At 46.2% G+C, this 15206-nt stretch overlaps 1 protein-coding gene and 1 long non-coding RNA gene across 2 annotated transcripts; one reads left to right on the top strand and one right to left on the bottom strand.

Moving 5' to 3' along the window:
• Window positions 1-397: 397 nt before the first annotated feature.
• LOC309512041 lies at window positions 398-5474 on the bottom strand. Its single transcript, XR_014210868.1, has 3 exons — window positions 5330-5474; window positions 537-695; window positions 398-499 (listed from the first exon to the last, which is right to left on the bottom strand). It is a non-coding gene; the product is annotated as an uncharacterized lncRNA (long non-coding RNA).
• A 3494-nt stretch (window positions 5475-8968) lies between these two features.
• Window positions 8969-15206, top strand: LOC309511999 (E3 ubiquitin-protein ligase TRIM39-like). Its single transcript, XM_082187404.1, has 6 exons — window positions 8969-9784; window positions 11866-11961; window positions 12176-12406; window positions 12484-12506; window positions 12588-12706; window positions 14099-15206. Exons 1-6 carry the CDS (start codon window positions 9398-9400, stop codon window positions 14596-14598), a joined length of 1356 nt encoding a protein of 451 aa, XP_082043530.1. The 5' UTR covers window positions 8969-9397; the 3' UTR covers window positions 14599-15206.

Genomic DNA, 15206 nt, shown 5'->3' with positions numbered 1-15206 from the left:
AGGAAGTCCCCAGGCTTACACCTGATTGGTACCAGTCGTTTGCTTTCCAAGGTTTCAGAGCTGCGATGCATTTCTGATTGACCTTAAGATGAAGCAGACCGGAAGCCCACGCTCGGCGTGGCACTCGCGCTTTCAGCCAGAACTGTAGCGGGCGCATGCGAAGCAAGCCCAGCTGAAGTACTGATGATGCTGAGGCCATGAGACCTAGCATCCTCTGAAATTTCTTGAGCGGAACAGATGCGCCGCAGCGGAAAGAGCTCGCTGCGCGCTGAATGTCTAGTACGCGCTGTGGTGACAGTCGCGCTATCATAGACAGCGAGTCCAGTTCTGTGCCCAGAAAATATATTATCTGTCTGGGGGACAGAGAACTCTTCGCCCAATTGACTCTGAGACCGAGATTCTCGAGGTGATCGAGTAAAATGGTCCTGTGCTCTATGAGCACCGAGTGAGATTGAGCTAGAATCAGCCAATCGTCCAAGTAGTTCAATACTCGCATGCCCTGTAGCCTGAGAGGTGCGAGCGCTGCGTCCATGCACATCGTAAATGTACGGGGTGCTAGGGACAAGCCGAACGGTAGGACTGTGTACTGATATGCCTGGCCCTCGAAGGCGAATCTCAAATATCGCCTGTGACGTGACGCTATCTGTATTTGAAAATACGCGTCTTTCAGATCTATTGACACAAACCAATCTCCTCTGCGAATCTGCGCGAGGATTTTTCTGGTCGTGAGAATTCTGAACTGTCGCTTTGCAAGCACTCTGTTCAGTTGCCTTAGATCTAGTATGGGTCTGAGACCCCTGTCTTTTTTCGGTACCAGGAAGTATCTGCTGTATAGCCCTCCTTCGCTCTGAGCTTGAGATAACGGCTCTAGATTAGATTAGATTAGATTCAACTTTATTGTCATTACACAAGTACAGGTACAAGGCAACGAAATGCAGTTTAGGTCTAACCAGAAGTGCAATAGCAGCAAGTGCAGGATATACAGTGGTTCCATAAGTGCAGAACATGGATATGTACTGAATAAATATAGAGTTGAATACTATTATAAACAAAAAATTACAGATAGATTTGTCCTATGAATATAATATACAGATAACTATTACTGTGAACAGAATTTACAGCTAGATATGTACTGAATATAATATACAGATGGCTATTACTATAAACAGAATTTTTACAGATAGATATGTACTATGAATATATATACAGATGGCTGTTACTATAAACAGAATGTGAGCATAATATACAGATGGCTATTACTATAAACAGAATTTTACAGATAGATATGTACTATGAATATATATATAGATGGGTGTTACTATAAACAGAATGTGAGCATAATATACAGATGGCTATTACTATAAACAGAATTTTACAAATAGATATATGTATAAGTTAGGCTAAAATGAGCAGTATAACAATGGATTTAAAGTAGTGCAAATAAAGTTTGGACAGAAGCTATCCGAGTGAAAGTGCAGTGGAAGTAATTGCATATTACAGTTAAGTACGGTATTGCAAATGTATATGTAAACAGTCGGTACTGTAAATAAACAGTCGGCAGTGCAAATTGAGCATATTCCAGTCAAGGTAGTAGTGCAAGATGCATATGTAAACAGTTGTTTCTATAATAACAGTCAGCAGTGCAAATGAACATTATAGTATTGCAAATAACAAAATGGAGGCAGGTGTGAGGAGGGAGAGGAGAGTCAATCAGTATATGAGGGGAGTGGGATCAATGAGGGTTAGAGTTTAATAAAGAGACAGCTCTGGGGAAAAAACTGTTCTTTAGTCTGCTGGTCCTGGTCCGTAGGCACCTGAAACGCCTGCCGGAGGGCAGGAGAGAAAACAGTCTGTGGGCTGGGTGAGAGGAGTCCTTAAGGATGCTGCGAGCTCGATGCAGACAGCGTTTCCTCTGGATGTGCTCGATGGCAGGTAGTGGAGTCCCAGTGATGCGCTGGGCGGTTTTCACCACCCGCTGCAGTGCCTTGCGCTCTGCAACAGAACAGCTCCCATACCACACTGTAGCACAGTTGGTCAGGATGCTTTCTATTGCACAGCGATAGAAGTTCACCAGGATAGTGGAGGAAAGCTGATTCTTCCTCAGTGTCCTCAGGAAGAAAAGGCGCTGGTGAGCCTTCTTGACCAGGCTGGAGGTGTTGGTTGTCCAGGTCATGTCCGCCGAGATGTGGGTCCCCAGGAACTTGAAACTCGAGACACGCTCAACAGCCATTCCATTGATGTGGATGGTGTCGTGTGTGCCTCTTGACACTTTCCTGAAGTCCACGATGAGCTCCTTCGTTTTGGTGGTGTTGAGGAGCTGGTTATTTTCAGTGCACCATGTGGCCAGGTGCTTGATCTCCTCCCTATAGGCAGTCTCATCGTTGTTGCTGATGAGACCAATCACCGTAGTGTCGTCCGCAAACTTGACGATGGAATTAGATCCGTACACAGGCTTGCAGTCAGAGGTGAAGAGGGAGTAGAGAAACGGGCTTAGCACACAGCCCTGTGGTACACCAGTGTTGAGTGTGATGGACGTGGAGCAGTTGGAGCCTGATCGAACATTCTGGGGTCTGTTGGTCAAAAAGTCCAAAATCCAGTTGCACATGGAGGTGTTGATGCCCAGGTCTCCAAGTTTGGCTATTAACTTAGTTGGGATGACAGTGTTGAATGCTGAGCTGAAGTCAACAAACAGCATGCGTGCATAAGTGTTCTTATTGTCCAGATGTGTGAGCACAGAGTGCAGTGCCATGGAAACTGCATCCTCTGTGCTCCTATTGCTACGGTAGGCAAACTGGTGTGAGTCCAATGTGGATGGAAGAGAGTCTTTTAGGTGTGCCAGGACCAGCCGCTCAAAGCACTTCATTACGATGGGTGTGAGTGCTACAGGGCGGTAGTCGTTAAGGCACTTCGGGCTGGAGTGTTTTGGCACTGGCACAATGGAAGTGCATTTAAAGCATGTTGGTACAGCTGCTTGGGCAAGAGACAGGTTGAAAATGTCTGTAAAAACCCCAGCGAGCTGCTCCGCACATGCCCTGAGTACGCGTCCAGGGATGTTGTCTGGTCCAGCAGCCTTGTGCGTGCTGATCCTGCTCAGTGCATTGCAGACATCTGTGGAGGAGAGTGTGATCGGCGGGTGGTCAGCTGAGGATTTGAGCTTGGTGGCAGTTTCTCTGTTGTCTCTTTCAAAGCGAGCATAAAAGTCATTTAGCTCGTTCAGGAAGTTGACATCAGTGGCTGCGGGGGTGGAGTGAGAGGGTTTGTAGTCACTGATGGCCTGAATGCCCTGCCACATGCGCCGAGGGTCAGCGTTGGAAAAGTGTCCCTCTATCTTAAGCTTGTAGCAGTGCTTGGCCTCTTTGATGCCCCTTTTCAGATTTGCTCTGGATGTGCTATAGGCTTGTGCATCTCCTGATCTGAAGGCAGTGTTGCGTGTCTTCAATAGGAGTCGCACTTCCCTGTTCATCCATGGCTTCTGATTTGGGTATGTGGTGATCTGCTTCTGGGTTGTAACACTGTCAATGGTGGTATTGATATAATCCAGTAGAGAGGAGGTGTAGCAGTCAATGTCCGTGTGAGAGCCACTGGTGGCTTGAGAAGCAAACATACTCCAGTCTGTGTGTAGAAACCTTTCCTGGAGTGAGGAATCTGCCCCCACAGGCCACACCTTGATGGTCTTCACTGATGGCTTCACGCGATTGATGAGAGGTGCATATTTGGGGGTGAGGAACAAAGAAAGGTGATCTGACTGTCCCAGGTGGGGGAGGGGTGTCGCGACGTAAGCTCCAGCCATGTTTGTGTAAACATGGTCTAAGGTTTTGTTTCCTCTGGTGTGACAGGAAACATGCTGGTGAAATTTCGGTAGCACTGACTTACATTTACATTTATTCATTTAGCTGACGCTTTTATACAAAGCGACTTACAATTGCTATATATGTCAGAGGTCGCACGCCTCTGGAGCAACTAGGGGTTAAGTGTCTTGCTCAGGGACACATTGGTGTCTCACAGTGGATTCGAACCCGGGTCTCTCACACCAAAGGCATGTGTCTTATCCACTGCGCCACTACCACCCCCTTTAAGTTTGAATGATTAAAATCACCCGCAACAATAAACGCAGCTTCCGGGTGAACGGTCTGTTGTTTACTGATGGCTGCGTGAAGTTCTTTCATAGCAAACTTGGCATCAGCATCCGGGGGAATATAGGCTGCAGTTATAATAGTGGAAGTGAACTCCCGCGGTAGATAAAACGGTCTACATTTAACCATGAGAAACTCAAGGTTAGCTGAACAATGTCTCCCAACAATAGCAGAGTTTGTGCACCAAGCTTTGTTAATGTAAATGCACAATCCACCACCTCTGGTCTTACCGGAGCCATCTAATGTTCTATCCGCCCGGAATGTATGGCGTCCCGCTAGCTCAATAGCGTTGTCCGGTATTCCGCTGTTTAACCATGTTTCCGTGAAAATTAGAACATTACAGTTCAAAAGTCTCTTGCTGTATGTGATGTTGAGTCGAATCTCCTCCATTTTGTTCAACAGCGACCGTACATTGGCAAGGAAAATGCTGGGTAAAGAGAGCCGGTGTGGTGTTAGCTTTAGCTTAGCTCTTAGTCCTCCGCGCTTCCCCCGCCTTTGTTTACGATCTCGACGCCGCCTGCGAGCACTTCCGCCCGGCCGGGCAGAGTGCATAGCCTCGGGTGTTTTGGCGATCTCAGGAAGGAGTCGAAGGTTGTCCATAAAACTGTCGGAAATTCGCAAACCAATATCCAAAAGCTCACCTTGGGTGTACGATGTTAAGGCACAACTGTTCTGCACGAACAGACCCGAAATAAGCAAGAAAAATACTGCTAAATTGCAGAATCTGGAGAGACCGCGAGCCTCGCGATGTACTCGCGCCGCCATCTTGGTTTCACTATGGCCCCTTTGCTCAATAGTTTCAAAATTTCGTCTCGAAGTAGGTGTGCTACTTCTGTTTTTACCGTGGTCTCGACGCGCGTCGCATAGCGGCGAGGGCGTCGGCGAAACTGTAGCGAATAGCCTCTTTTTATAATGTCTAGCACCCACTTCGAAACCCCGGGTAGCCTCGCCCATGCATCTGCATGAATGGCTAGGGGTTGAATGCGAAGCGCGCTCTGGTCGCTCAGCGACAGAGGGGCTTCGGTATGCTGTAACACAAGCGTCGCGCTTATGACATTTGAGGCAGAGGGCGCGCTGATAACAGCGGGCAGATTGCCCGCGCTCGACTCCTCTGCGGTGGTTAACCGAGAGGGGGAGGGCTGGGCGAGTCCCGTAGGACTTGTCATGTCTATGTGTGGATGTGGGCGCGGGATAACGGGCACATTTACCACACCGAGAGCATTGTCCGCCTGAGCAGAGCGAATGCACGTTGGTTTCGTTTTCACAGAAACCTCGAGACATGCAGGACGTAGTGATTGTGGGCACTGGGCAGTGGGCACATCTGCTACATTTAATGCGCAATCGAACTGGGTCGATTTTATGTGCGCGAGCCCTGTGTGACGGGCTGTGCTTGTGTGTAGGAATGGGCACTGGGCAGTGGCCATTTTGTCTACAGTCATAACACCATCAGCCGTGGCCGGGACACCAGAAAATACACTCTTTGTGGGATTTATCTGGGTAGCCGTGAAAACGGCATTTGTATGCAGGCAAGCGGGCAGTGGAACCAACTTGTTGACTGCAAAATACACTGGAACAGTCACATTTCTTGGAACTGAACGAGCGATGAGTTTTGGTGGAAGTCCGGCCGCAGCGGAACTTGGACACCGTCGTTTCCCTAGGCGTGCTAGGACGACTTCGGGGCCTCGGGCTTTACCGCAATCCTGGGCCGCGGCCCACGCGGGGTGGGGCGGCGGTCTCGCGCTTCGGGCCTGGCGGCGCTGCGAAGTGGCGGCGGTAGGCGGAGGCTGAGGCTGTGAGCTCTGAGCAGACGGTTTCACGCGGCCTGCTGCAGAACTGGAGCGCTTCAGCAGGAAGTGCTTCATAGCCTGTGACGCTTTCTGTACCTCGGCGAATCTTTCCGCGAAATCTTTGACGGAAGTTCCGAAGAGGCCAGCGGGAGAAAGCGGAGCGTCGAGGAACGCGGCGCGCTCAGACTCAGACATCTCAGAGAGCGTTAGCCATAGGTGTCACAGTGAGAGAGGCCATGCTCCGTCCTATGGCCTGTGCAGCAGACTTAGTAGCGCGGAGAGCGAGGTCCGTAGCACTTCTCAAGTCTGGCACGCAAATTGCATCTGGTCCTTTCTCGTCCAGCTTTCGGAGGAGATCGGCCTGGAAAATTTGCAGTGTGGCCATAGTATGCAGAGCTGACGCAGCCTGCCCAGCGGCGGAGAAAGCGCGACCGAGCAGGGTTGATGTCATGCGGCAAGCTTTTGAAGGCAGGGCCAGCTTAGCGCGCCGTCCAGCGGAGGGCGGGCAAAGGTGGGCTGCTATCGCTTCTTCGACCGGCGGCAGCGAATGGTAACCTCTGTTTTTAGCATCGTCAACAGCGGAGAATGCTAGCGAAACAGAAGAGCGCATTCTAGCTGAGAAGGGGGCGTTCCAAGACTTAGCGACTTCTTCGTGTAACTCAGGAAGAAAGGGCGCTGGTCTGGACGCAGGCGAAGCGCGCTCCCCAGGAAGAAAATATCCATCCAGCCGGTTGTGAGCAGGCTGTTCAGGCGTAGACCACTCGAGGCCGAGGCTCGCCGTGGCCTGTGCGAGTACACGCATCAGCTCTGACTCGATGCTAGCTCTTTTGCCTGACGATGCGCGGACAGAGGGCGCGAGATCCACAGAGCTCGCCCAATCCTCACTGCCCGATGCCAGGAGAGAGCAGGAATCATCCTCCCCCAACGCGGCTTTTTCATCAGCGTCATCAACGGAAGCGGCGGCAGACGGCGGCCGCTGTCTGTCAGGAAGAGACACTGACGAAGCCGGTGAAGCTGGCGGGCGAACCGGCGAGCTTTGAAGGGTGGGGGAAGGTTCCAGGACCCGCTGAGCACGGCGCTTTTTACGGCGCGGCACTACAGCAGGCGGAGGTGCAGTCTCAGTGAAATATGCCAGGCGAGTCCTCAGAGTCGCCATAGGCAGTAGCTCGCAGTGATGGCAGCCGCCGTCAGCGAGCGCGAGAGCTGCATGATCCTCACCCAGGCAGGAAACGCAGATCACGTGGCGGTCCCCGTCGCTGAGTGTGGCTCTGCACGAGCCGCAGGAAGGCATCTTTAAAAAGACGCAAGCTCTTTTAGACAGTGCGTGTCGCGGCGGCGAACACACACACAACAGAGAGTGTAAAGGATATAGGCGCCGGATAGCGCAGCAGGAAGGCGATTGAAGGCGGCGCGGCCAGCGACTTCAGTGACGACTCGTCCCGCTGCAAGTGCTTCCTCAGACGGCGCGGCTTCTCTCCGGATCCAGCGATGCGTGTGCTTCGCTGAAGAGATGAAAAATCAGATATCAGCTGCCTGCGAGCTAGATTTATAGGCCTAAGCCACGCCCGTTTCGGCGGGACGTGACGCAGTGGGCGCGAAGCACCCTCATTGGGTCTGACGTCACGCTAGGCCTCGCTCGATAGGCTGCTGCAGTTGCCGCAGAACAGCCAATAGGCACACGAGCCGTCTTGCCTATGTCTGTATGCTGCCGCAACGCGTTTTACAATAATACAAAATTAAGGATAATTTTTTGGCTTCAATATCTCGCGGAAAAGGGATTTTCCCCTAGCGTAAGATACTTACGCAGTACGAGAGACCTCTCGTAAGAGAACCTGATGTTATTCTTTGACCTGTTTCAACACACCTTGATCAGAAGCTCCACCCTCTTACAACACTAACCAGGAAGAGACGGACTTGTTATTTCTCTTTTCTGCCATATGGACTTTGTCTCGACAAAAGCAATAAAGAATCAGCGATCAGTGGAGTACGAAGGGGAACACTTTACAGAAGAATTTGAGAAGTTTGTTTATGAACAAGTTTATTTCTGATCTTTGTGATTCTCATGGGGATTCAGTTTTGAAACCGTCGTTCAGAAAGTGAAAGTGTAAGGACCACCCATTGGCCCGACGACAGAATCCAACGGTGGGCGAAGGAATAATGCGTGTATGTCTTTTCAGCGCTCCAGTGAAGTTCACTTAGTTGATTGGAATTTAGTTTCAATATTACTTTAGCTCTACACTTAATCTGACTCCAATTTCAAATGATAATCAAATTTAGATTGTGTTTCTGATTAGAAAATAGTCATAAATATTGATTATGAATTAATTTAGATCTTTGATTATTCTGAGTATCCCATACTTTCAATGATTAATTCATTAAGGGAACCGATGCCGCACAGAGTCACATGCCCCGGGTTTATGTGGATTTCACGGACACAGCCTCGCCAGTCTGATCTTGGTCAGAGGGTGCAGGGTTTGCTAATACCTCTTAAGTCGGTTGCCTACTGCTCACTCATACAAAAAAGTGTAGTTTATTTAGCCACTTCTGTACAACTTGCCAAGTCAGTGATAGACAGAAATCAAAAGGTCTTCAGATGACGTGCCTACTGCTCCGTTCATATGCACCTTTAGTTTAACCTATCCTGGACACAGAGCTGCGGTAGCGCCAGCCTCCTCATCATCTACTAAAATAATGATTTCAGAAAACTTCAGAATAAATCAAGATGTAACATTTATTTTTCAGGTAAAAATGTATCATGCCAATTACACAAGTAAATGATTAAAAGCCAATTCAGAAAAATACAGGACATCATTTACTCAAAGATGACTCTAAAAGTAATCAATGCATTCCTGACAGAGACACACAGTGGTGTGTGGGTGTGTTCCAACGGGAAAACACTGAAACAGCACTGTATGGGGGATGATCCTGGTAAAGGGTCCCAAAGACTGCTCTTTCACCAACCCTTAAATACCCAGACCAGAACAAAAGGGTTATACAAATATTGTTTAGAGTTGTTTTGGGTCAATTCATGTACCCCAGGGGGTAGCACCTGGTTTCAGGAAATATCTTGAAGAGACATCACCCAGAGAGGAGAACAGGATTCTCCTAATTTCTCAATCTTTCTCATTAAACCAATGACTGCAATGAAATTAAGACCATTTTACCAATCGCACTGAGACACTTAAAATTATACCAAACATGAAAAGGAAAAACAATAGATTTACAAGATACATCATATGTGATATATAGACATTCTTAGTGAACTTTTGGTGACTTGACTCGTGAGAAGAGGAGGGAGAGGGGGATGCAGAGATAAGGATGAAGAAAAGTTTGGACAGGACAAAGTCCTGTGCTCTGTCTTTCCTATCTTTTGTCCAGGGTGCGTTTTATGGCTTTATTGCAGGGTGAGTTTGGTCTTAGCAGGAAAATCAGTTCTTACAAAAGTAAGTTTTGATTGCTGGAGCTCAAACAGTGAAAATGGATTCAGCAGCTGAAGATGATTATATTTGTCCTGTGTGTCTTGAAATCTACAAGGCTCCTGTTATTTTAACATGTAGTCACAGTTTCTGTAAAGAGTGTCTTCAACAGTTCTGGAGAACCAAGGAAACTCAGGAGTGTCCTGTTTGCAGGAGAAGATCCTCAAGATCTGAGCCTCCAGTTAGTCTTGCGTTAAAAAATTTGTGTGAGTCGTTCCTGAAGGAGAGAAATGTGAGGCGTTCATCAGGGTCTGAGGAGATCTGCAGTTTACACAGTGAGAAACTCAAACTCTTCTGTCTGGAGGACAAACAGCCTGTGTGTTTCGTGTGCAGAGATTCAAAACAACATGACAATCATAAATTCAGTGAAGTGGTTTCATCATATAAGGTAAGACAAATGTTTCTTGATTCAAATGTAAAGAATCATAACGAATCACAAACACAGATCGTTCCTAACTAACGTAACCTTGGTCCTGATGAGCAAAGATCTGTGTGCGCAGAGTTCCTCCTTCGATTGGGCTAAAAGCAGTCAATCATTGAGGTAATTCAGGAGCTGAAGTCCCATCTGTCTCAGGGGGAGAGGGCCGCATCCACGAATATCATAAAAGTGTGCTGAGCAAGATACAGTCAGAATGGTAGGACTGTAGGTTGGTAAGCCCCTTCGAACGTGAATCTCAAGAACTGTGATGAGAGGCTATTTGAATATTAAAGTACGCATCCTTCTGATCCACTGATAAAAACCAATCAGATCTGTGAGAGTATTTGTTTCAAAGTTAGCATTAGCATTCTGAACGTCCGTCTTACCAAAGCGCGGTTCAGACATCTCAAATCGAGGATGAGCCTGAGGACTTCTCTGGAATGAGGAAGAAGCGACTGTAAAAGCCTGAGTCGCCCTTCGCTAGCAGAGCTTGTGCTTCAGTTCGGAGGACGTGAGTGTCGATGTCCGAGACTTAGTCACACTCCTGAAGCAGGGGAGCCTGCGAGAGAACTGGAGCGAGTTACTCCGTTTGATTATTTCCAAAATCCAATCTGACATGCCGGTAAAAGCTTCCCAAGCCTGGCTCTGGGCAGCGAGGGGTTGAAGAGTCGCAACTGTGGTGGGGGGCTGATGCTTGCAATAGGATAATGAAGAGGAGGAATGCTCTTTGCAAAAGGTGTTTGTTTTTTATTTGAAGTGGTGCATCATCTATGACGACTTCTGGGCCTGTAAAACGCTCAGCGAAGCCGTCCACTGCAGAACCGAACAGACCCGAGAGAGAGAGGAGGAGTCAAGGAGGGCTGTCTTGTCTTGATCTCCGTCAGGTTCAGCTAAAGGTGGTCCTCCAAACTGGCCATGGCACGGCCAATCGCTTGGGCCGTAGACTTAGTGGCATGCAGGGCGAGGTCGGTCACGCTGCACAGCTCTTTGAAGGTCGTCGGGTCAAGACCAGTTTTATCCATGGTGCAGAGAAGGTTGGCCTGGTAGACTTGAAGGATCTAGTTATGCACGGCTTAGAGGGATGGGATTCAGGCAGAGATATGTGGATGGTCTCTTGGTGTACCCTTTTTCCTCCACACCGTCAAACAAGTTGAGGGAAGACGAAGAGGAATACTGGACGCGTCATGAGTAGGGAGCGCACCATGACTTATAACAGAGTTTGCTCAGTCCTCCGCTTCAGAGACATGGTGTCATCAAAAGTCCTCCTCGGAGCTGCCAAATGAAACCATGGCACTCGCTCCAGATGAGGGAAGCAGGGAGCCCTGCAGGAGCAACACTCGTGGCACGGCATTTTGCAACAAATGTCGCTCAAATTTGCTCTTTTAATAGTGACATTGTCTCTTGAAGAGTTGCCGGATAGCCCAGAGGAGAAGCAGCGAGTCAGCTTTAGCTGTCGAAGAGCCGTTAATCCGCTAGTTGAGGCTTGTTTCAACGGTGAGCAGAAAGGCTCCTGTCTTCTTCTCTTTGGAGACAGCGAGGAGTTGATCTTCACGTTTGAAGGAGAACAATTCTGATGAAAATAGTTTTCAGCGCGACTTAAATAGGCTGTCGGCCCCGTCCGTTTTAGTGGGCTGAAAAGCCATTTGTCTGTAGAGGTGCAGAGATGTGAACCAATCAGGCTTCAGTATTCAGTGTTGATTTATTGAGCAGGGCTTCAGTGATCAGGACTGGTTGTGTTTAGTCCAGCTGAACTACATTATAAATGCAGTTTTATAGATCTGAGAAATTAGTAACTATGGGGGAAAATACATTTTCACGCCGGCCCAGTTGGTATTGGACAACTTTTTTGTTTCAATAAATAACATTGTCATTTGAAAACTGTACTTTGTGTTTACTCAGGTTGCCTTTGTTTTATGGTCGGTTTTAATTTCTGAATCAATTTAGTATGAGATGGGGAAAAATACTTTTTCACTGCATTATATGATCATATCACTGTATTGTCTTCTCTTCACTGTAATCTGGTGTTTTAATGTCTTTTTGTTCAATTCTAGGAGGAGATCAATACAGCACTGAAGTCCTTACAGAAGAAACTTAAACGCAATAAAACAATGAAAGCAGAGTTTGAGAAAACAGTTCAACACATCAAGGTGAGGAAACAGAAACGAGAGTCATTTTCATTACAGCTGTTGGATCACTATATACAGTTATGATTTGATATAATAGATTCCAGTTTATTATTTGTGTAAATGAATAGCAGCAATCTGCTTCTGGATCCGTTTTATGTCGGGTATCCGAGTTTATCTTGGATATTAATGATGTGTGTCGATTGAGATGATTGAAGTGAATGTGCTTTGATTTCAGTCTCAAGCTGAGCACACAGAGTGTCAGATTAAACAGCAGTTTGAGAAGCTTCATCAGTTTCTCAGAGATGAAGAAGAAGCTACAGTCACTGCACTGAGGGAGGAAGAGGAGCAGAAGAAGCAGAGGATGAAGGAGAAGCTGGAGGAGATGAACACACACATCTCAGCTCTTTCACACACAATCAAAGACATGGAGGAGATGATGAAAGCCAATGACGTCTGCTTTCTGAAGGTCTGATTTCAGATCATTGGTTGATTGATTGATGATTGATTGAGTTCTTGATGATAAATGGTGTGTTTGTTCTGCAGGAGTTTCCAGTCTCAATGGAAAGGTGAGTGATCTGCTCCTGTCTCTGGTCTCTCTGGTTCTGATCCAAAGCCACTGCAGTTCTGACTCCTGAATGTTCTTCCAGAGTCCAGAGCTCACAGCCGGATCCACAGAAGGCTTCTGGAGCTTTGATTCATGTGCCACGATACTTGGGCAACCTGCCGTTCAGAGTCTGGAAGAAGATGCAGGACATCGTCCAAAACAGTGAGTCTGACTGCAGGAGATCTGAGTTGGAAATGATGGATGGGTGGAGAGTTAGAGGTTCTTTATAACAGAGATAGATAGATAGATAGATAGATAGATAGATAGATAGATAGATGGATAGATAGTTAGACAGATAGACAGACAGAGATAGATAGACACAGACATAGATAGATAGATAGATAGATAGATAGATAGACAGACATATATACAGTATATAGATAGATAGATAGATAGATAGATAGACAGACAGACAGACAGACAGACAGACAGACAGACAGATAGACAGACATAGATAGATAGATAGATAGATAGATAGATAGATAGATAGATAGATAGATAGATAGATAGTTGGACATACGGACAGATAGATAGACAGATATATAGATAGACAGACAGACAGACAGACAGACAGATAGATAGATAGATAGATAGATAGATAGATAGATAGATAGATAGATAGATAGATAGATAGATAGATAGACACAGACAGAGATAGATTGTGCAAACATGTTTAGCATGCTTCTGTGTTTTAGTTAGCATTTTTGACGTTTTAACACTGAAATTATATTATCGCTATTAGCATGTAGCTATTCACTGCTAGCATGTGTAGCAAGTTCTGTTTGCTAGCATTAGTCAAAGGAGCCAACCACCATGTCTCTACGATGTTCTGGTGCAGAGATATAGGTCTTGATGAACAGTTGCTAGGGTACTCTGTTTAGTTGCTAGGGAGGGGCTTGGCAGCTGTCAATGATGTTACTTCAAAGGCTGCTTGCCAGTATGAATGATATAAACCAACCGCAACTCCTCTATGACATTCAGATTAGAAGATATCCCTCTTTGGATTTGGGTTGCTAATGTTTTTGACAATGGTTGCTAGGGCGTGGCTAGGAAGTGTTCAATGTGATTTGTGTTTGTAAGTAGTGATGCTTTGCCTTCACTAATAATAATAATAATTTATCAAGTCAACATAGTAAGTCAAACACAACAGACAGTCATAAAAAAACTAATTTAAAACAAAACACAGACTATAAGAGCCAATAAAATGAAGATGATCAGATGCTGCTGAAGATCAGACACACACTTACAGTTCTTCATCTACAGCATAAATCTCAACAGATCTCATTGATTTATTGTTATTTAACTTTCCCAAAGTATCAGTTTCTCTTGATGGACACAAATGTCTGAATCTCATATTTAATGTTTGTAGTTGATGCCGTTAAACGCTGATGATAAAAACGAGTGTGAAACTAATAACAGCACTGACAGTGATCAGAGGAAAATGTGTTTGATCAACAGGACGAGTGTCATAATTCATAATAATCTGTGTTGGGTTCACTCTTGATCATTATATGAAGATCAGAATAAAAGCATCTGTTGATTGTGTCTCATCAGCTCCTGTGATTCTGGATCCAAACACGGCTCATCCACGTCTCGTCCTGTCTGATGATCTGACCAGTGTGACATACAGCGAGGACTGTCAACCAGTTCCTGATAATCCAGAGAGATTTGACTATTATAACTGTGTTCTGGGTTCAGAGGGTTTTAACTCAGGAACACACTGCTGGGATGTGGAGGTTAAAGAGAGTTCAGACTGGACTCTTGGAGTAACTACAGCATCAAACCAGAGGAAGGGAGATGATTTCTTCAACACTGATGTCTGGAGTGTTCGGTATTATCAGTACGGATGGTGTTTAGGTTCTGGTTTTCTTGTTTATCAGGATCTTGATCGTGTGAGAGTGAATCTGGACTATGACGGAGGAACGGTGTCGTTCTCTGATCCTGTAACTAACACACATCTACACACATTCACAACCACCTTCACTCACACACTCTTTCCATTCTTCCGGTGTTCTTCTTCCTCTCTGAGGATCTTTCCGGTCAATAGTCAGTAAACGTCACTCCTGTAGATCTGGATCTTCCTGCTTTCATCATGTTTCCAATATTTAATCCATATCACATGAGTAAGAGGGCTGTTGATCTGAATATCAGTACGGTGGCTGTGATTGGGCCGTGATGATCACATGACTGATATCCAGCACTACAGCAACACTCAGATCAATAAACAAGAAGTTTTCATTTTCAAACCAGCACAGATTCGGCAACATAATAAGGATCTTAAATTATTATTATTGTTATTACATGTCATCTTGTTGTGTTGTTGGGTGCAAGAATCGACGGAGTACAGTCTCCAATTTTTTATTTAATCGCATAATGTTTTCTAAATTATTGTGATTATTTGTGAATCATCTATGATTGTATACATTGTTTTGATTGATTGTGACGACTTTTTGAAGAACCTGGTAAGAAAGGGTAATCAAATACATAGTTAAAAAATGAATATTCTGTATCTGGAATTTTTATTTCTAGAAAATATTCACATCATTAAAATTGCACCGTAATGTCACTCTTTACATTGTCGTCTTCTGTCTGGCCGTGGCGCTGGCGCTGGCAGAACTGCGGATCGTAGGCTACCACGCAAGTCTTGTGACTATTTAGTACA

Source organism: Leuciscus leuciscus (assembly GCF_965113295.1).
Source record: "Leuciscus leuciscus genome assembly, chromosome: 13".
Classification (NCBI taxonomy): Eukaryota; Metazoa; Chordata; class Actinopteri; order Cypriniformes; family Leuciscidae; genus Leuciscus; species Leuciscus leuciscus.
The sequence above is the reverse complement of the archived record's forward strand: the minus strand, read 5'-3'. Positions and strand labels throughout refer to the sequence as shown.